This window comes from Orussus abietinus, unplaced genomic scaffold (assembly GCF_000612105.2).
Source record: "Orussus abietinus isolate OABI.00-Male unplaced genomic scaffold, Oabi_2.0 scaffold308, whole genome shotgun sequence".
Taxonomy (NCBI): Eukaryota; Metazoa; Arthropoda; class Insecta; order Hymenoptera; family Orussidae; genus Orussus; species Orussus abietinus.
Window position 1 is genome coordinate 36,090 of NW_019394469.1, and position 20,196 is coordinate 56,285.

The window sequence follows — 20,196 nt, forward strand, 5'->3', positions numbered from 1 at the left end:
TATTGAAAGAAATTCTGCAAATATTTTTATTCAGCATTATAGCGTTGTTTTCAATCTTTATGAATTTCGGCCATCATCAGTTAGGCTTGGTTCCACAATTCTGGTTAATCGGAGTTTAGCTGATTTGCAGCAGGTTAAACCTGGTGTAAACCAATTATAGTTCGGTTAACTTGAGTTTTAGAACCGGGCAGGGATGAGTTGGGAGATTGCTCACGGGCAGGGTCGCGCAGGATTTAGGTGGATCACAGCAGGATCCATTTTTTTTTTCAAGTCATCACGGGTAGTTCATCGCTATAGATCTTGCCGACCCTGCCAGTGAGTAATGTCCCAACTCATCTCTGATACATATTGACTATATTTTGTGCACTTATGAAAAAGGAAAACCGTAGTAAAATATCTAGAAACTATTTTCATTAATTCCGCTTTTTACGCTAGTGGAAAAACTCTGGATATTGATTAATTTTTGTATGCATAATGTTTCTGGGGAAATATACAATGGTTTCCCCTATTTCACACGAGATGGCGCGACATTATTGGGGAATCAATATGGCTGCTCTAATTTCCCCGTGAATATGCCATCTTCGCAAGCAGTTCGTTCGCGCCTCTTTTGAGGCGGTTATGGCCGTCGTATTTTTGTACATTTAACAAATTCTCGTAATCTTAGAGACTTGTCAATTCTGATCGGTGAAATTGCCCACCGAAAATGCCGTTTCGCGACAGTCCCTTGGAAAAATTCCTGAGCACAGTATACAACATTCTCGATGTGCCGGTTACTGCTTTTCGAGGTATTACCTAATCACCTTTACCTTCTCCCTTGTTTTTCTAATATCAACATTAAAAGAAGCCTCGATTCGTGTATATCAGAGTGTCTCGAATAATTACAGAGAAAATCGTCGTACCTAATCAACAGAAGTATCCGTGGTATCACCAGCAGTTCCGCAGAGTTCCCACAATCGCTGAGTGCAATGTCGACGACAATGTCTGTATCTTCGAGGCTCAGACACAATTCTCGAGAGATAAGTACGTTGTCCTCCGTTACAAGGTGGAGAAGAAGTTCCCATACGAGCCATTAAACTCGTTAAAATCGAACGTTGTAAGCGAACTTTTTCCCCATCTGATATACAAATAATATAAGTTACTTGTAAACACAACGGACACAATTCTTAAGAGATAAGTACATTATCCTCCATTACAAGGCGGAGAAGAAGTTTCTATACGAGCTGTTAAGGTGATACAAAAGAGTCAGCTTATATATATATATATCTGAGAAGTTAAATCGTTTATGAAAGTATTCTCATAATTGGATGTACCTATTTCGTTTTAAACTTTACCACGTGAATACGGAGGCCTTAAAGTAGGTCCTGAAATTCATGAAATTTCATTTTTCATTCAACATTTACTTATTTATTTATTTATTGTGGACTGAAACCAACATGGCTTGGTCTATGCATGTTTTCGCTTTTTTGCTTCTTGGACGCTTAGAATTGAAAATAATGAGAATAAAATGAGTTTCAGGACCTAGCACGAACAATTTAAAACACTGTAGAAATGTAATATTACAGGGTCAGATGGGCAAATGTGGAGAATGATGTGATGTGATTTAATTTTATCCAATTTGTGTTAGGTTAGGTTAATAGTTCTAATCTGATCGTTGTAAAATGGCCAGCAATTAATAGCAATACACGAGTTCAACTTATTTTGTTCCACCTCCTCTTTAGCCTATTTTTCTGAAGAGAATTATTAATTATTCTTAATCTAGAAACTCGGTAGAGTTTTGAGCCAAATACATTTAAGCAAGAAATTCACAGTGTCGAATAATGAGTGATATTCTTTCACAAAATATCGTTACGCATTCGCTATTGATTATTTTGGGTATAACAGAAAGATGAATATAACTGGTAATAAACAGTAATTAGCTGTAAAATTAACTGAAAGAATAACATACTAATACTATGAAAATGTTTACAATACATAAATCTATTAAAGTCCTTGCTAATCGCATCATTTATATAAAGGTATAAATTGTTGTTAGAAGTAAAGTTTTAAAAATAAAGTAAACCAATAAAATTTTAAATGATTGATGCTGATGTTTAAGATGGGATGTGTTCAAATTGTACTGTATTTAAAATTCTGACTTACAACTGAATTAAAAAGCTATTGATTGTTTCGTTAATTTCCAGGTTGGTGGATAAGGAAATTCTCAATATCTTAAAAAATCGGTACGGAGACTGTACAAATTTTGAGTATCCAGACCTCGAGAAATGTAAACCACTCTATGATATGTACTATGATGCCCTAGACAACTGGTTCATAAAATGTAAAGGATTTGTTACCTGGCATTTATTTTTCTAATGTTATTACTAATCTCTGTGATAAGAATTCTGAATAGAAAGTAGTTGAACAGAAATCAACATTATCTTTATTTTTAGATGGTGATTTAGGATATAACAACAGCGTTATACACGCTTTTATGAAACAGAAACATCGCATGATTTGGGAGCGGAGACATGGTCCTGTTGGTACGGGAATGAGAGAATAGAAAACCTTGCGCTCTGTATTCGTGTAATGTTGATACTGTAGATAATAAAATGAATAATCGATTACAAGTACGGCATTAAATCGTTTTTCGATAAATTACAATGTTCTGCAGAAATTGAAGGACATTGTGTGTATGTACATGAAGTGATACATTGGAAAGATGGGAAATAGACAACGGTCTATTTTCACATCTTCATAGCGTGCATGTACTGACATATGAAGACTAGTTGTCAAGGTATATAAATGCCTTTTTTACAGAAACAAACATCGCTATATTTGGTTACTTATGTATATATTTCTTTGCATGACAAACTTTGTTCTCATGATTAATTACTGCTGTGTTAAGATTCTTATACACTTTTCTTTTATTCTAAGGGAGAACTTCGCAATGTAAAAAATATAAGCTATCCGACACAGAGGCTTTTATCAGTTTTAACTGACAATATTCCATAACTCGAATTAACCAGAGTTTACTCGGTTTACAGGAATTTTAAACCGGGTGTAAAGTAGTTAAACTTAGGTTAATTTGAGCTATGGAACAGTTCCACCAACCTTAGTCAAAAAGCTAATCCTCGGTTACGAGTTGCACGTTCTACCACATTTTAACTGCGGGTCAATTTCATTAACCGCCGTTTAGATTAACCAGCCAAATTCGATCGTTTAGCCTCAGTTAATCGAACTTCAACCTAAAAACTGCACAAACGTGAGGAAAACATGGATCATATTGAGAACGTATTAACATCTAATAACCAAACGGATGAAGACGCTTTTTTATTTTATTTACAATTTCTTAATGATCGAAGTACGCTTGAGAGTATTTTATATTAATTCTTAACCAAAGAACTTTACTTCTTGACGCTAACATCTATTAAATAAGTTCTTGCATGAAACTAGTGGGACTTCCTGTCTTGACAAGGGCGCATCTATTTTGTTTTTAATCAATCAGAGTATCAGCCAATCACGTGAATATATTCACCGACAATTCTACTTTTTTCGAACGGTACATACGATTAGCTAATGCCGCTCTAAATAAACGTGGTAGATATTTACGTTTTTAACCCATTATTAATTTGGATGTTAACTTTAACCTACGATTAAGTAATCAATGATGTAACCGAGGTTAGTGGAGCCGGGCATTAATCCTAGACCGGCTAATCTTGGATTAACCGAACTTTAAGTAGTTAGAATCGGATATAAACACGTTAAACTTCGGTTAATTCAAATTGTGGAGCCGGGCCTAAGTAATACACATTGTTCACGATAGATGTCACTACCTGGTCTCGATAGAATAGGCTTCGTAGCTTATTCGCGTCCGCCATTTTGCAATCGATAGAGACAACTATTTGCGAAGTAGTTTGACAGTTACGGGATTTTTGCGTCGCACTTTGCGATGTCTTGTTACGAGTTCTGTCACGTTCGGCTTCGCAACGCTTCTTGGTGATAAGATTGGCGGGCCAGGTGATAAGGTACGCTCTCAAGTCGACCTTTTTGGCTGTCTGCGTTTCCGACGTTACGAGTTTAAAGGGGACTCGAGAGATCATCGCGGCAGTGACTCACGATGCGCCTCAATACCAGCGAAACTATGCAGCGTTATTATTAATACGTATAATCTGCCGTATTTTTTAATTACGTATCTCTCTACACCGCAGAACCGGCTCGCCCGACGTCGCGCGTTCTCGAAACCGTCGGAGAGTGTCGTCTTTTATTTATTTCCAAAGGTTGTCTAGGATAACGTAACTTTCTCTGCGACTTTTACATCACGAGAGTTTTACCGAGGACTAGGAAGACAGATTTTATGTGGCTTTGGTTTACAAAGTAAGTTTGCGGTCTCCCTCTGTGCCTTCGTAGATTCAGGATACCCTTCGTTTATTTTAGAATGATTCGTTGGGTTACTTCCGTAGATTATTACACATTTATTATATAGTAAACATGTTTGCGATGTAAGTTAAGAACTGATTTATTTTACGATACCGTGGATGTATTTTGGTTTTAATTTGTTAAATCTTGTCCGGCAGTATGTAACCTTTCTCCACAACTTTTATATCAAGAAAGTTTTGCCAAAAACTAGAAAGATAAATTTCATTATGTCTTTGGGTTTAAAGATAAGTTTTATGGCCTCGAACTTTTGTGAAGTTATATTTATTTTCTGATAAACATGTTTGCGATATAAGTAGAGAACTCGTTTATATTATAACGATAATGTGCAAGCAGTTCCATTTTTATTTATTTTGAAATCTTGTCTGGGAATACATAACTTTCTCTGCAGCTCTCATATGAGGGGAGTTTTGTCAAAAACTCGGAAGATAGATTTTATGTAGCTTTGGTTTATAATGTAAATTTAAGAACTGTGTTTTTGAGAACTTGGGAAACCGTTTGTTAAGTTGTTTCTTAAGTGGTACTATTAGATTACAAATGAGGAACTGTTAAACTTATTTTGTGGCAAATATGTTCACGATGTATCTAGCGGACTCATTTATTTTATAACGATACTATGGGATCATGTAATTCTTTATTTGTTTCAAAAGCTTGTTTAGATGTACTTCATTTTCTGTCTTTCGTATCAGGAGAGTTTTATCAAAAATTAGGAATATATAGTTTAAATTGTTTCAGTTTATAAAATATGTTTATAGTGTCCGTGCTTTGGTAGATTTAGGAAACCCTGGTTGATTTTTTTTAAACGGGTAACTAAACATTTATAAAAATGATAGATGAAACAATTGAATCATAACATTACTGCTAGTTTAATTATGTAGAATTAAATGGTTCTTATTTTGCTCTTCGTTTAGTTTAAAATATTGGCTAGAAGTACATAACTTTATCTGTGACTTTTATACCGACACGACTTTATCGAGAAAGCAAGAGCGGAAACTTTTATTTTCTGGTTTTGTTTTAATTATTATCAAGTCCATTAATTTCATTGCAAGTCGAAAGTACAGAAGCATTAATTTCACAAGCATCAGAAGTTACATTTGAATTTTATCTGACCTCGTACTTGTGATAAAGATGGACTTCATGGAACTGATAAAGTCACAGCTGATAAATGTTTAGAACAATCGAGATTATTTATAGGAGCTTTAATTGCAACTTATCGAAATTTCTGCCACCTTTGCTCCCCGTTTCATTGACCGTCTTTATGCAACGAAACTGATAATTCAATTTATTTTGCAAGGTACATATGTGCCTGTAATTATGAAAGTGGCCCAATTTATTTATTTTTTGTATTGAAGAACTAAGTTCACATTATTGTAATTTAAATGTACGTAACATAAAATATGGGAGACTCATTTTTGTACGTTTTAGATTTTGATTCTGACCATTTTCATACTTACGGACAGATGTAGATGAAAGTTGAAATGAATCGATTCATTCAGTAATTAATTTTCATTTTTTCAGCTCACCGAATTTTCCTTAAATGTGCACACACACACCCGGGATGTGTAATTCTCTGTGTAAATAGAGAGGCAATACATATTTCGTCAGTTTCAACGCTTACGGATCAGTGGGTCATTCTAACGAAGTGTTTCGAGCAATATCAAAAATGATGGAAATCGACCCACCACATTTCTCGTCGAAGGACGATGAAATTCAGTATTGGATGGAGCTCGCTCGCCAAATGCATCAACGGTAACTAAAACTCTTATATTTGAGAAATGTAAATCTATTTTCTTGTAATACATTGAATGGTACGAGAAAAGCGTCGCGAAAGACATTATAATCTTTTAAGTGAAAGTTCTTTCGGTATAATAGACGTGTAAGTTTGCATGATATAAAAGGACTCCGATTAAAAAAGTGAGTCTTTTTTTTGTTTTTACAATTAATTAAATCATCTTCGTATTTGTCGCGAAACTCTACCGTGTTTTCTGATTGGAGCAACATAAATCAAATAGAAATAATTGTGCCCAAAACCAGTACTGAACGCGTAAAGGCATATTACGTTAGAACAATGAGGAATAATTAGTAATTAATAATATCTAATAATCAAGAGAAGTGGTAGCTTCTCAGACAAGTTCATGATCGTAGCTGAGCCCTGCGTCTCTTTACTCTAAACATCGCTTTAACAGGCATTTAATGTTCGTTAAGTAGCTAGTACTGCTACTAAAATATGCTATACATTTTTTAACATATAAAAATTCTCTTCAACTCAGTAGTTTCACTTCCAACGCAGCAATTATGTTTTTAATTGTAAGTCTTAGGTTAAGGTTGCACAGTACAACGTACTTGAGGCAACTCTTCGTTGGGTTTCTTAACCTAAAAATCGTAATTTATTCTTACCACGAAGTAGTATAAAGAGATAACGCCATGTATTGAAATCGTCTCTCACTTTAGGAGTCCAAGAGCTTCAGACTATTTCCGATCTGATGTCGAGAGCGTCTCCTCGATGAAATGTCGCAATTGAAAATTATCGCCCGCTAGTGTGTCTGCTAGTCTTTAATAACATTAAAAACGTCACATTCTGTAAATCATCCGCGGATTAACGTTTCATTTTGCGTACTTCAATTGCAAAATTAATAGCATATTGTAGGTAATATACGCCGATAGGAAATGTTTGGTTACGTAGGATTGGAGTTCCCTCATTTTCCGCAAGTGGCGCTCGCATCGTTAGATCAGCGAAAAACCTGAGATCTTGGGTTCCGATTCTGGGGCCACTTTCTGTGGAATCGAGCATAGGCTTTGTCTCCTTTTAATACTTCATGGGTGTAGTTATGTCACTACTTCATGATTCTCACTATTGCAGAAAAGAAGACGTGGAAAGAGAATTGGAGGAGTTTCAAGAGAGCTCGCAGATGCTGGAGAAGGAGCTGGAGACTTCGCTGGAGCAGGCCGAGAAGACGAACAGAGAATTGCGACAGCGAAACGCCAGACTCGCCTCCGAGGTGGAGCAGCTACGTGCTCGGTTGGATCAACAGACTGTGGACTGCACCGCGTTTCAAACACAAGCGCAAGACCTTCAAGCCCAGCACGAGAGGCTGGTGAAGTACATACGAGAGCTGGAACAAAAGAACGATGACTTGGAACGGGCACATAGGTACTTCACGAAATATTCACTGGAGAGGTGTTTAAAGGTGGATTCACATCCGACAAGAATCAAATCTGGAGCCAAACCTGAAAAAACACTTGTACACGGAATCTGTGTAACGAATGTTAACCCTTTGCACTCCTTTGTCGAGTGTGACTCGACATCTGAATAATTGGGAGTGCAAAGGGTTTTCCCTTTGTCAGAGTTAGTCGATTATGAAACTTTTTTCAGAACTATTACAGGTGTACCGAATTATTTGACTATGGAAACCGCAAGGAAGGTTTTGATACCAATGAAATTCAATTTTTTAGAAAAGCGTAATAAGTTTGAAAAATATGAAATTTTATGGGTGTCAGGACCTTAGAGCCTCCTCGTTCACGTGGTAAAATGTCAAACTATTCGGTATCCCCAATTCGGAAAAAAGTTGTATAAATGACACTCTTGAAAAGCCATTTTTGTATCACCTTAAGACACGTAATTGTGCATTTTGTTCTCCACACACATTGATATTGATACTCGTGTTTTAGTATACGGATTCGTTCGACACGCTCGAATGTTGACTGGTGTGTTTTTAATATCAAAGTGTTTTAATGCTGGTTTAACAATTAGTTGATATTCAATTAGAAGCGAGTACTACATAAATATCCGCGCATTTGAGTATCCGTGTACTACAAATAACACGTATTAAAACACGGTTACGTTAATAACAAGAATACCCTGAAATTATCTGTTGGTGCACAATTTTAATGTTTATTACAATACCTGTGAGAAGGTCACTCACGTGGTCTGGAAATCAAATCACATAAGAAAACTGACTTGGCACATAACGCGTTAACGATTTGTTGCTACCGAATTTCCAGCATAAAAGATAATTTAAATTTATTAATAAGAAATCATTCGCGGGGTAAATGTTTAAGCGAGTTAGTAGGGTGTGAAACGCGTTCTAACCGACGTGAGTTTATATAAGAAATTCTCAAGATAACAAATATTTTATGGTGTAATTTTTTAAAAGGGTTAACATGGTAACCGAGGAGGAGATAGAGGCTAAGTTTAATTTAGCCATCGAGAAGAATGCTTTGCTCGAGTCTGAACTTGACGAGAAGGAACGCCTAACAGTTGTAGTGCAAAGATTGATGGACGAAATCAGAGGTATGACTGTGTAGAATTATATGATTGGTGTATTTCTAAAGTGTTTACAGAGTTTGGCACGTTTCATGTTGCACATTCGTTTCAGATTTGAAGCAGGAGATACAAGTGCAAGAGCGTCAGAAATCGGACAATGATAAATCATCGGACAGGATCTGCGGCGTCGTTGACAGCAATAAATTACAAGTCGAGCTGGAGTCCCACATTGTGCCGCCGGCCAGTACGGTGGCGCCACAAAGCATCGCACCGCAAGTTCACACATCCTTACCGTCCACTGCACCTCTCAAAAGTAAGATTCTGCTTTTTCTGTTTGCGAAACGAGTAATTTAACCAGGGTTGGGTAAGTATAATACGCCGTGTAAAATAGTAGTTTAAAACATTTTGTAGAAGAAATGAAATTTCATGAGTGTCAGGATCTTCCTTGTAGCCTCCACATTCACATTGTAAAGTTTAAAACTATTCAGTACACCTAGTTCGGAGAAAAGTTTCATGAACGATTGACCCTTCCGATGTCACTTTCACATCTAATTAAATGGGGTTCTTATCAACTTGAATAAAATTAAATTTGCTATTGGTCATTCATTTACTTATTAAAACGTGAAGAGATTCACTTATTAACTCTTTACTACTGATAGGGAATAATTTGTTAGAGGTAATTCTAGAGGGTAAGCAAAATGATACATGAGGTCTACGGTTAATGTATATTCATTTATTCTCTTGCAGTTGGGAATGGCGTTATGCCGGGTATCATCGGCAATAACAACAACAACAACAATAACAACTCCAGTACACCATTGACACCTTGCACTCGAATATTGGCCATGAATATGATCGGTGATTTGATGCGCAAAGTCGGGGTACGTCAATCGATTCATACCTTTAAGAAATTAAAACAGTGTACTAGTGAACGTAAAAATGTTGCGTATAAGTATTCATCGATGTACACGTTAGTATGTCGATTAAGAGTATGTACGCAGCTGCATTTAGCCTCGGGTACACTTTTAACAAAATAAATAGATTCTATAGTTGTATCTATAATCTTATGGTGTTATGAAAGGGTCAGCCTGTATAAATCCAGGAGGTCAAATTGTTCGTGGAAGAATTTCAATTGCAAAAGAATGCTGGCTTGTGTTAGTAACGCGTGTGTTTAGAGGAACAGGTTAGTTACAACTAACGTCACAGATGGCGTCACTGGTCCATTAGAGTATCAAGTCACGAATCCACGGGTTTTCGACTATTTTATATCGATCTCTAAATCATTACTTTACCAAAATGACATATGGAACGTTTCATTTCGTATAATTCCCAACGCAGCGTGTAATAGACTCCAATATAAATATAAATGTCCGTAACGTGTGGCGCGGCAGCATATGTTACCTCTTGAGCATCCAAAATGTCGTTACCACCAAAAAGGGTGTAAATGAAATTTATTTGATCGACGCCGATTAAATTCCTCAGCGCCTTTCATATCACCTTAACCGTTTGAGTCCCAAGCAGGGCGATCGCGCAGTTCAGATTTCACGTAGAAAAATCCTAGTACATTTGAACGCTATGAACAACTGACGGTGCAGTCAGAGTCTGTCGAAATAGCGCGCTCTTCCTTCCTTTTCTTCTTAGCATAAAAAAATCTAAACTAAGAGAAGCTCTATTGCGCTGATTGTCAATTTTCGAGGGCAAAAAAAGGCGTCTGGCCGAACAATAGCGCTTGTCTTAATTGAGACTGAAGAGACAATGTCTTTTTAATGACTACTGGAACTCATACAGTGAAATTTTTGGTGACGAACTAGAACGAGGGTGTTCATGGCGAATTCATTGTTTACCTGTTCTTTTATTTCACAGGCCTTGGAGAGTAAGTTGAACACGTGTCGCAATGCCTCTCGGGAAGATCAAGCTGTGCGGGACCTCTACAGGTAACGCTGTGACCACTTTAGTCCCGTAGGATTGTGTCCGTGTTCCTTTCGTCGTACTCTGCATGCGCTTGCGGAGTAAGGGGAGATATCATGTACCTGCAGTGGCCGTGCGTGTTCCTGACGTCGCAAAGACAGCGCCGCACAGTGTCGACCGTCTCTCCTAACGTATTAGTGTCGAAGTAAGGACTCGTCGGGTCGTTCGAGAACCGACGATAGGTGGCAGGGTACATGGTACTTACCATACGCCGTTAGTATTTCCCGTTTGGCGCTTTGGCACGACCGTGGTCTACGGCCACTGATCTTTACACTCAGACCGATATTTCATTCATTCGACGACGTCGCAAGATGAAGCGAATGAGAGCTTTTGAGTGATCGTTCGACTGGTAGGAACATACGACGAAAGTTTCTCTGCGGCTAAATGTAAGCTCTCGTAGGAACCCTTGAACATATTGTACAATTTCTAAAGGGAAGCTTTTTAGAAATTTAAACTCATAGAACTATTCTCATATTATTCAAATAGCCCGCGGGAAGTGTTCTGGTAATGCTGTGGCACCAGTGTTGCCACCGTTGCGATTCAGAGGGTAGTAGAAGTCATGAAAAATCGGAGTAGATTAACTGTCAGCGGAGTAGAAATTAACGTTACCGCCACCATAGGGCAAATGGCTGAACTAAAATCTAAGGTGTTCATTAGATACTGCAAGCCAGAACAGGCGCCACCATCGCAACCTCGCAACATAACCTCTCGTTCGCTACGTCGCGCGATGCCCTTGGAAGAATGAAATATCGGCATAATTGGATAGCTGATACCCCAGGATATAACGTGACGACTTAAAGCCTCGAATTTTTGGCAGAATTAATATTGTAACGTTTGCGCATACGTCGTACGAAAGAAGTACAATGGCGGACATGAATGCCTCCCCTGCAGATACGGCATCGCTTGTGTAGGACGGGAGGGCATTCATGTCTCCCAGTGTACAGTAGACAACCGTATAACGCGGTTAATACGTCACGCGCTATATTAATTCACGTTATAGGAAATCGTACGCTGTACAGGAATTTTTCTTGTATAACGCGCATAATGCGTTTTGTTATTTGTCGCGTTGTACGAAGAATCGCGTTATATGGAAACAGTAGTCGCAATATCTTTTGCGCGTTATGGAAATCCCCGTTGTATGAACTCACGTTATACGGGAGTCTACTGTATCTGTACTTAGAGATATAGATACACGATTACACGAAAACTTTCGGGTATTGCAACCTCTGTACAGGAGCAGATAGTACTTCTTTGGTCCGCATTCAGTGGCGCTGGTGTAGTACCTTGAATTCGTCGCACACTTCAGGAGAACAAATAGGTATCAGTTATCCATTTAGTTTATACGGTGTTTACAAAATGGTGGACTCGGTTTAGACAGCGCTAAGGTCGAAAATAGAGTGGAAAAGTCCTGTACTATTTTTTTTCTACGGTTTTTACCTGTAATAGTTAATTGAAAAATAGCCAACTAGGCGCGTTGATTAGATAAACGAATTAGCTCTGCTGTTTACATTGAAGGATAATTTACGACGACCTCTTCGATTTGCATTGCGCTAATCGACGCGCCTGGTTTGTTGTTTTTTAATTATTTATTACAGGTAAATAATACAATATAAAGAAAAAATGGAAACACAACGTCTCGACTCCATGTTCAGCAAGGCTTGCGTTGTGAATACCGTGTTCACCATTTTTGCAACATCTTATGTAAATCAGTGCCTATGACGAATTGCCTTCGTCACCAGAGATACTCACGGTAACAATGGCTGTTTCAAATTGATCACAGACTCCGTTTTAAGTGTAAGTCTCGATCAATTGTTCTCCCAGGTTATAGAGCTTTAGGAGTGGAGGGGATTTTTTTGTTATACATGCACAGTAATCGTGCCCGATGGAGGTTGGACAGAGAGGGTATATTCTGTCTTTTAAGGCGGTATGAAAAGGTGTATATATATAAAACTTTTATATATATAAAACGTCAACATATTTCTAAAACTTTTCGCCAAACAGGGTGCATCGAATTATCTGAAACTTTAGCACATCATTATGGAGGTCCTAAGGAAGAACGCAATGCTCGTGAAATTTCATTTTTCGAAAAAAAAAAGTCACCTTTTGGTTGTTCTCCGAGATAAATACAAATTTCTTTTTCGAAAAATGAAATTTCACGACCATCGCGTTCTTCCTTTTAGGGCTTTCATAATCACGTGCCTGAAGTTTCGAATGACTCGGTGCACCCAATTTGGAGAAAAGTTTTATAAATATTTTTACTTTTTGGTTTGTATATATGACACTTTCATATCACCTTAAGGTGATACGAAAGTGGTGCCGAAGAGGCTCGTTTATGAAATTTGTCTCCGAACCGGGTTCATCGAATCGTTTCATATTTTAACAGCGTGAATATAGAGGCTATAAGGAAGGTCCTGGCACTAATGAAATTTCAATTTTTCTTTCTTAATTTGTAGATATTTTCCAAATTTTTTGTAAACAATGAAATTTTACAAGTTTCAGGACCTACCTTAGAGTCTCTTTATTGATATGGTACAATTTGAAACAAATTGGTACACCCAATTCGGAGAAATACTTTCTTTTGTTCTCTCAGATACCACTTTCATGTCACCTTAAGGCTATGAAAGTACACTGTTTATTTGTCAAATTGCGTTTTCAGGTGTAATATACTTGCTTACACCGGTGTTGCATTTGCACCACGCTTATCCTTTAAAAATCGGAACTCTTAACATTACACATTTATTTTTCAATATTTGTACATATATGTCACTAATGTATGCGACTAAAATTCGTTTATCAATTACGATGAACTATATTCCCCAGATTTGATATTAACTCGACGCTTATATACTTCATTATCTTAAATTTTTTTAGTACTCATATTTACTAGTGACAGGATACAATGTATTTATCATTGTAATGACTCTTACGTACAGTGTAATTCAAAAACTTTTTATTTCTATATAAAAAGATTATGCAGTTTATGTCGGAAAAACTTGCGGATCCACTTGAGACAGAAAATACTTCTTTGTCTGATATCTTCAGAGTATCTCTCTCCTTTTAATGATCACTTCATTCCCATAAAAGTGCCAATTCATAGACGCTCTATTTTAGCGTTACGTTTAAAAGTAGTCACGTGACTTTTCCTTAACTCTAGCGGTAGAAAAAGGAAGTTCAGTGTTTCCAAATTTTGCGTAAACACTGTATCAGCAATGGTTTATTGTAAATTTGAAAGTCAGATAATGAAAAGGAGGTGAAAATCCATGTCTATTGTTTAGTTGAAGTACAAGTTCTGCTAAATAACGCTTTTCGCTGTATCCTTCTTTTTTTTTTTTCGTTATTTAAGGAATTTTATTTGGTGAGCAAGACGGGAAAAAAATGAGAAATACAACGTATGCAAGCGTGTATTTGGCGCGACACTCCACCGAGTTTTCTGATTTAGTATCTGATTACGAAATCATTGATATGAAACGGTCAGTAATGAGGAGATTTCGCAGCGCTATCTAGTGGCGCCGCCAAGAACTAAAAGGAATTTTAAGGAAATCTGAAGAAATGATTAGTTCCAATTTGAGGATTTTCATAATCTCGACTTGGAGATACTGTTTTTATATAATATATGAATCCTCTCCATTGTAATATTGCTAACTTAGGTAGGTTTCTGATCAGCTGACGTACAAATTGGATGCCGTGTCGCTTTTCATGAAACTATAAAACTAACGTTAACGTTTTCTGTGTTCATTTGATCCATTTGACGCTAAAATTGAGCGTTTAGTGCGTATGAAAAGGCACCTTAAGCTCTATTATAAGCTCTATGACGAAAACACTGCCGCAGCTGTGAAATGCCTTCAGATAACCTCAAAACCTAACCTAAGGTAATATGAAGGAGCATAAGGATCTCCCATTTCCATTTAAGAGTGACCTCATATCTCGTTGCCAAGTTAGCCAGTAGTAACACTAGCGACTCTTGCGGGAAAATCCGACACTTAAATGCTCATAATGCCGTTTAAAAAATACTTACGCGATAATCACGGAATATTTTTTAACCTGTAACCATACCAAATCATACCAAATGGCGTTACCACCAAAAAGGGTACAGATGAATTTTATCTTATCGACCTCGATTAAATTTCTCAGCGCCTTTCATATCACCTTACCTTGTATATATGTATTTGGCGCGAAACTCTGCCGAGTTTCTTATCCACCGAGACATTTATTTTTTAAAATTTTACAAATAGTAATAATTAAAAACGACAAGAACGACCCGTACCACATGAAGTGCCATGTTTCATTTGTTTTCTAAGCGCTGCCGTACTGTATAATCAAGTTGCAACGTTTTCCCGCAAGGATCGCTAGTGTCGCGGTCGGCTAAGTTGGCAGGCACACAAGTCGGAGTTTTTCTGAAAGACACACAGAAGTGGCAGCTCCTTAGGCTATTTCATAGGCAATATCCTAGCGATTGTTACGATCAGCCCTGCACAACGTTGCTTGTACATTCTCGCCGCATTAATTTTTTACCAGTTCACGAATTTCTTCCCTGCACGTACACACACATACACACACACCCTGCATAGCACCAGAGAATATTCACCGCCACTTTGTGTTGCATGCAGTTTGTATGTGTTGGTAGCTCGATTAGGTTTGTATATCAAGATATGAGAATATATAGAGGATGTCCCAGATCATCTGTCCATTAATATCAAAATGGAGGGGAATTATTTTTTTATGGATAACATAAAAAATTCCGGTAGATGTGTCGGATATAATCTGTAGAATGATGATAATGTCGACTTTGAGGACTAAATGGAATATGATGTCCGAATGTGGGTTTGCTTAGACCCAGTGTGGGTTTATCAGAGTTTTTTTGTTTTCCTTAAAAATCTTTCCCCTCCATTTTAAGGTGGTATTAAAGACAGGTTTAAGGGGTCAATCATTTATGGTACTTTTATCCAAACTGGGTGTATCGAATTACTTGAAATTGTACCATGTGAATGTGAAGGCCACGGGGAAGGTTCCTATACCTATGAAATTCAGATTTCTTTGAAGAATTAACATTTTATGAATAAATTAATTATTTACTTTTCATGGGTGGCGAGACAAGCGATCCTTAAGGTGTTTCGTGGTCACGTGGGGATGTTTCAGTCGATTCGGTATACACAGTTCGGAGAAATTTCATAAATGGTTACTCAGATGCCACTTTTACATCACCTTAAGATTCTCGTTCATGAAACGTCTTTCCAAAGTGGGTGTACTGAATCTATTTAAACTTTACAATATAGATGTGGAGGGTGTAAGGAGTCTTGAAACTCATATTTTAGGCCAGCAAAATTCTTACACTTGTGTTTGATTTGTGTTCGATGTACAATGGCGGATATGAATGCCTCCCCTGCAGATACGGCATCGCCTGTGCAGGATTGGAGGGCATTGATGTCTCCCAGAGTACAGTGGCGGATATGAATGCCTCCCCTGCAGATACGGCATCGCCTGTGCAGGTTGGGAGGGCATTGATGTCTCCCAGTGTACGTAGTAGTGCAATAATTGTGACGTATTTTTGGTCCACAACTCACTTTTGTATACTTCCTTGTTAAGCACTTTTCCATCGTGACTTTTTAACTCAATGTTGTAGGTGTAACATTATTCGACGTCCGTGTGTGTACGTGTTAATTGGTATCCGTGTATGTGCATTTCCACGTTTGATTGTACGCACCTAAATAGAAATTCATGATCATATGATGAGGAAAAATCGATTGACAAAGAATTTGCGGAACATTTGCTGCATATAATGTCTGCAATGTATGTACGAATATTGCATAATAAATTTGAAGAAAAATTTGCGATAAATTTGTCATAAATGGTCGTAGCAATACATTTATCGCATATTCGAGTCATGTACCAGTCATGTCATAATCGACATTTATGAGCTGAAAATTTATGGGAAATTTAACAGGAGCTGTAACATCATTCCGTCACATTAATTTGCGGAGATTGTATGAAGTTAGTTGATGCTATAAATGGGAGCTAAATATGACGTTTCATGTTTCCGTTTCCGTCACGCCATGACTCAAATATGGCTGCAATTGTTTATCGGCAATGCGTGAGATAAATTTAGCTGTACATATGCGGACAAACATTGAGACATTGCATGTACTTAACTTTGTTTCATATTTATCTATTTTTGGTTCATCATTGTGCTCTGCAGATATGAGTTCCAAATAAGGACTCATGAGCCACACCTTCATGACTCATTTCATGATCTGACCCTGTAAAGATAATGGATTAATTGAAGACGTGGCTTGTTAACCCTTTGCAATCGAGCCATGTTGTCGGAATGAATGCTCATACAAGCACAATTATCGTTGCAAGTGGATAATGTTTATAAAAAAAAAAAAGAAGAAATGTAATGTACCGAAGAATACATTTATGAATATTTAATAACGTAACAGTATTTGGAATCTTTGCTTAAAATGACATTGTTAATATTTGTACAAAATTGTTAGCCATTACTAGACTTTCTGACGGAATTATTTGCAAGATTCGTAGTTTAATATTTTAAGTTTAAGGTTAAGTGTTCCGCAGAGATGTGGTATCGTTTAAGATATCAATATGCATATACGCTTAGAAGATGCATGGCTCTTGTCGCAGTTTAATCTCATGCTACTGAAAGGGATTGTTTGGATTTGTATGAATGAAATTTCAGAAAGAAAATCGTGAAATTTCATTTTTCATCAAAGAATTTATTTACTTTTTATGGACTGGAACCAACATGGCGTAGTCCGGGAACGTTTTCGATGTTTTACGCGTCTTGGAGGCTTAGAATCGAAAATGAAGAGTTTCAGGATCTAGCTCGAACAATTTAGAATACCGTAGAAACGGAATATTACAGAGTCAGATGGGAAAATGTGGTAAATACTTTCACCAACGATTTCAAGAGAACGCTGGCTTGTCCCGGGGCTAACACGTGTTTATAGAGGAAAAATTTAGTTGCAGCTAAACGTCACAGATGGCGCCGTCGGTTCGTCAAAATATAAAGAGTCATGAATTCATGGGATTTCGGCAGTTTTACATCGATCTTTTTATCATTACTTTACCGAAATGACATATGGAACCCTTCAGTTCGTATAATTTTCAACGTAGACCGTAAATGACTTAACATAAATATAAATGTCGGTAACGGGACGCGCCAGCTGATGTTACTTGAGTATTCAATACGACATTACCACCAAAAAGGGTATAGATGAGTTTTACTTTATCGACTTCGATGAAATTTCTTAACGCCTTTCATATCCTCTTAAGGTGAAGTGAAACCCCCTTCAAATCAGTCGATTCGAATACAACACTTTTTCTTATGGGTATTAGACCAAACTGTCCGAAACTTCGACACATCACTCCTGATCATCTAAGAATTATCCTGACACATTGAAAATTTGGATTTTTGGAAAAAAATGTTTAACTTAATTCAGAACAAAACCAAAATGGCGACGAGCTCTCATGTTTCCATCAATATACAATTATCGAAGGCTCTGATATGAGAATCGAAAGGGTCAGGACAATTTTACGACAATTTAGAACACTCTCGTAATAGATAAACTCGCATTTGAATGGGATAAAGGCAAAAAAAGCGTTGTATGCGCTTCTATGCCAAAACGATGGTAATACGAGGTCTCGGAGTGAAAATTTAATTGACCTGGAAATCACAGATGGCGCAGGGGGTCCCTCTGCAGTCAATTAGGGCCCCAGAAAGCATGAATCCAGAGGATTTCTGGAGTTTTACTTTGATTTCTTTATAATTATTGTACGAAAACGACAGGTGGAGAATGCCATTTGGTACAATACCCAATATAATTCGACACAGCTATCGATATAAAAACGAACGTCGGCAACGTAGGCATTTAGAAAAATCTTTATCGATGTCGATGAAGTTCATCCACGTGTTTCACTGCACCTTAAGTCAGCCAAGATACTTCGATAAGTAATCGTGAAACATTGCATATGTTCAATCAGGACTCGGAGGCAAGTGCGAAGCCTTGCTACGGGAAACAACAACCACATTCGATTGTAATTGCGTCCGAAAGGCAGCCACCGAATTCCTGGGTTACTTGCAGAGTGCGACGAGAGTATAATCGCGTCTCCATTACTGAGCCGAGGGATTCGTTATCCTAATCGTGTACAAAGGTGACAATTGCCGGTCGGTGCGTACGAGAACAGGGAACATTGGTCCCGTCCAGTAATTTCTTCTCGTACGTATGCAATCTGCGGATTCGTCCCATCTGGAAATCGTCCCAATAATGGAAATACTCGAAGATGATGATTTTGGATGCTGAGGTGGATGCGAAAGCTGTATCATTACGTCGCTTTCGTATTGAGGAGTCCCATCGTGGAAACGACTTTATTCCTCCTGGTTTGAAGAGAGCATTGGATAAGCACAATCTGTGAAGAAGGAGAACGCTTCTTACCGAACGGCTTAAAATTCTTCCTGTTGATTTCAATGATTATTCAAAGCAATCCGCGAATTGCGCGCTCTGTTAATTTCTCTTGTACGTACGTTGAATTGCTTTCAGTAGTTTTACTTAGGTGACAAGTTGCCGCAGCTGTATAAAATTGTATTTGCGAATGAGCAAAATAAATTAAATATTACTCCCGTAAATGTTTAGTGGAGGTTCGGAAAGGAGGTGAATTTCTGGCAGTGGACACGTTTAGGAGATGATTTGCGCTTGATTTGGTGGCGCCACCTATCATTTTTTGCGGATGTTTGCCGAACTAAAATTATATGGATGATTACGCTGAAGTATTTTTAAATGTTTCAAAGCGTTAAGGTGAAGTGAAACCCTCTGAAAATTGGCGATTTGAATTAGAACTTCGTAAAGGAGGTTAATTTCTGGCAAGGGACCAGAATTAAAATGGTGCCAAACTCATATTTTGATCGATATACAATTACTGAAGGCTCTAATATATGAAACGAAAGGGTCAAGACTATTTTACGACAATTTAGAACCCTCTGGTAATCGATAAACTTGCAATTGAACGGGATAAAGGCAAAAAAAGTGTTGTATGCGCTTCTATGCTAAAACGATGGGAATACGAGGTCTCGGAGTGAAAATTTAGTTGTTACGGAAATCACAGATGGCGCAGAGTGCCACTTGTAGAGTGCAGGTCAATTAGGGCTTAAAAAACCACGAATCCAGAGGATTTCTGGAGTTTTACTTCGATTTCTTTATAATTATTGTTCGAAAACGACAGATAGTGTATGCCATTTAGTACAATTCCCAATTTAATTCGACACAGCTGTCAATATAAAAACGAACGTCGGCAACCTACGTATTTAGAAAAATCCTCTTTATAGACGTCGATCAAGTTCCTCGGCGTGTTTCACTTCACCTTAATACAGAAGTGTCCCCCCTCGTTGATTTGCAGGTAAACATGGAAGTCTTCTGACCTGTAAGTATATTAATTATTAGGAAATTAAAGTCAGTATGCCTCGCTATTATAAAACTTAAGGTACACGTTTCTTAGTAAAGTGATTGCTGTAAAAATGTTTTAGAATCTCATTCTGTGTGTTT

The 20,196-nt window shown here is 37.6% G+C and overlaps 2 protein-coding genes across 3 annotated transcripts; both read left to right on the plus strand.

Moving 5' to 3' along the window:
• Window positions 1-567: 567 nt before the first annotated feature.
• LOC105696023 (NADH dehydrogenase [ubiquinone] 1 beta subcomplex subunit 10) lies at window positions 568-2,954 on the plus strand. The gene is made up of 4 exons (XM_012418153.2): window positions 568-785; window positions 885-1,020; window positions 2,181-2,317; window positions 2,430-2,954. Exons 1-4 carry the CDS (start codon window positions 704-706, stop codon window positions 2,537-2,539), a joined length of 465 nt encoding a protein of 154 aa, XP_012273576.1. The 5' UTR covers window positions 568-703; the 3' UTR covers window positions 2,540-2,954.
• An 882-nt stretch (window positions 2,955-3,836) lies between these two features.
• On the plus strand, window positions 3,837-19,283 carry LOC105696022 (nuclear distribution protein nudE-like 1-B). 2 transcript variants are annotated; one of them, XM_012418151.2, is made up of 8 exons: window positions 3,837-4,004; window positions 5,932-6,162; window positions 7,274-7,564; window positions 8,568-8,704; window positions 8,790-8,990; window positions 9,425-9,558; window positions 10,541-10,611; window positions 18,641-19,283. In XM_012418151.2, exons 2-8 carry the CDS (start codon window positions 6,077-6,079, stop codon window positions 18,696-18,698), a joined length of 978 nt encoding a protein of 325 aa, XP_012273574.1. In that variant the 5' UTR covers window positions 3,837-4,004; window positions 5,932-6,076; the 3' UTR covers window positions 18,699-19,283. The 2 variants fall into 2 exon arrangements, with proteins under 2 accessions (XP_012273574.1, XP_012273575.1); XM_012418152.2 differs by lacking the exon at window positions 3,837-4,004 and adding an exon at window positions 4,014-4,353 and having other exon boundaries at window positions 18,641-18,709.
• The last annotated feature ends 913 nt before the right edge of the window (window positions 19,284-20,196 follow it).

What these genes read in the sequence shown, in the direction of transcription:
- LOC105696023 (XM_012418153.2), top strand. Translation starts at nt 704, where the DNA reads ATGCCGTTTCGCGACAGTCCCTTGGAAAAATTCCTGAGCACAGTATAC. An exon ending in GCCGGTTACTGCTTTTCGAG is followed by an intron (nt 786 to 884) that starts GTATTACCTAAT and finishes GAATAATTACAG; the next exon opens with AGAAAATCGTCGTACCTAAT. An exon ending in ACACAATTCTCGAGAGATAA is followed by an intron (nt 1,021 to 2,180) that starts GTACGTTGTCCT and finishes GTTAATTTCCAG; the next exon opens with GTTGGTGGATAAGGAAATTC.
- LOC105696022 (XM_012418151.2), top strand. Translation starts at nt 6,077, where the DNA reads ATGATGGAAATCGACCCACCACATTTCTCGTCGAAGGACGATGAAATT. An exon ending in GTCCACTGCACCTCTCAAAA is followed by an intron (nt 8,991 to 9,424) that starts GTAAGATTCTGC and finishes ATTCTCTTGCAG; the next exon opens with TTGGGAATGGCGTTATGCCG. An exon ending in GCTGTGCGGGACCTCTACAG is followed by an intron (nt 10,612 to 18,640) that starts GTAACGCTGTGA and finishes ATGTTCAATCAG; the next exon opens with GACTCGGAGGCAAGTGCGAA.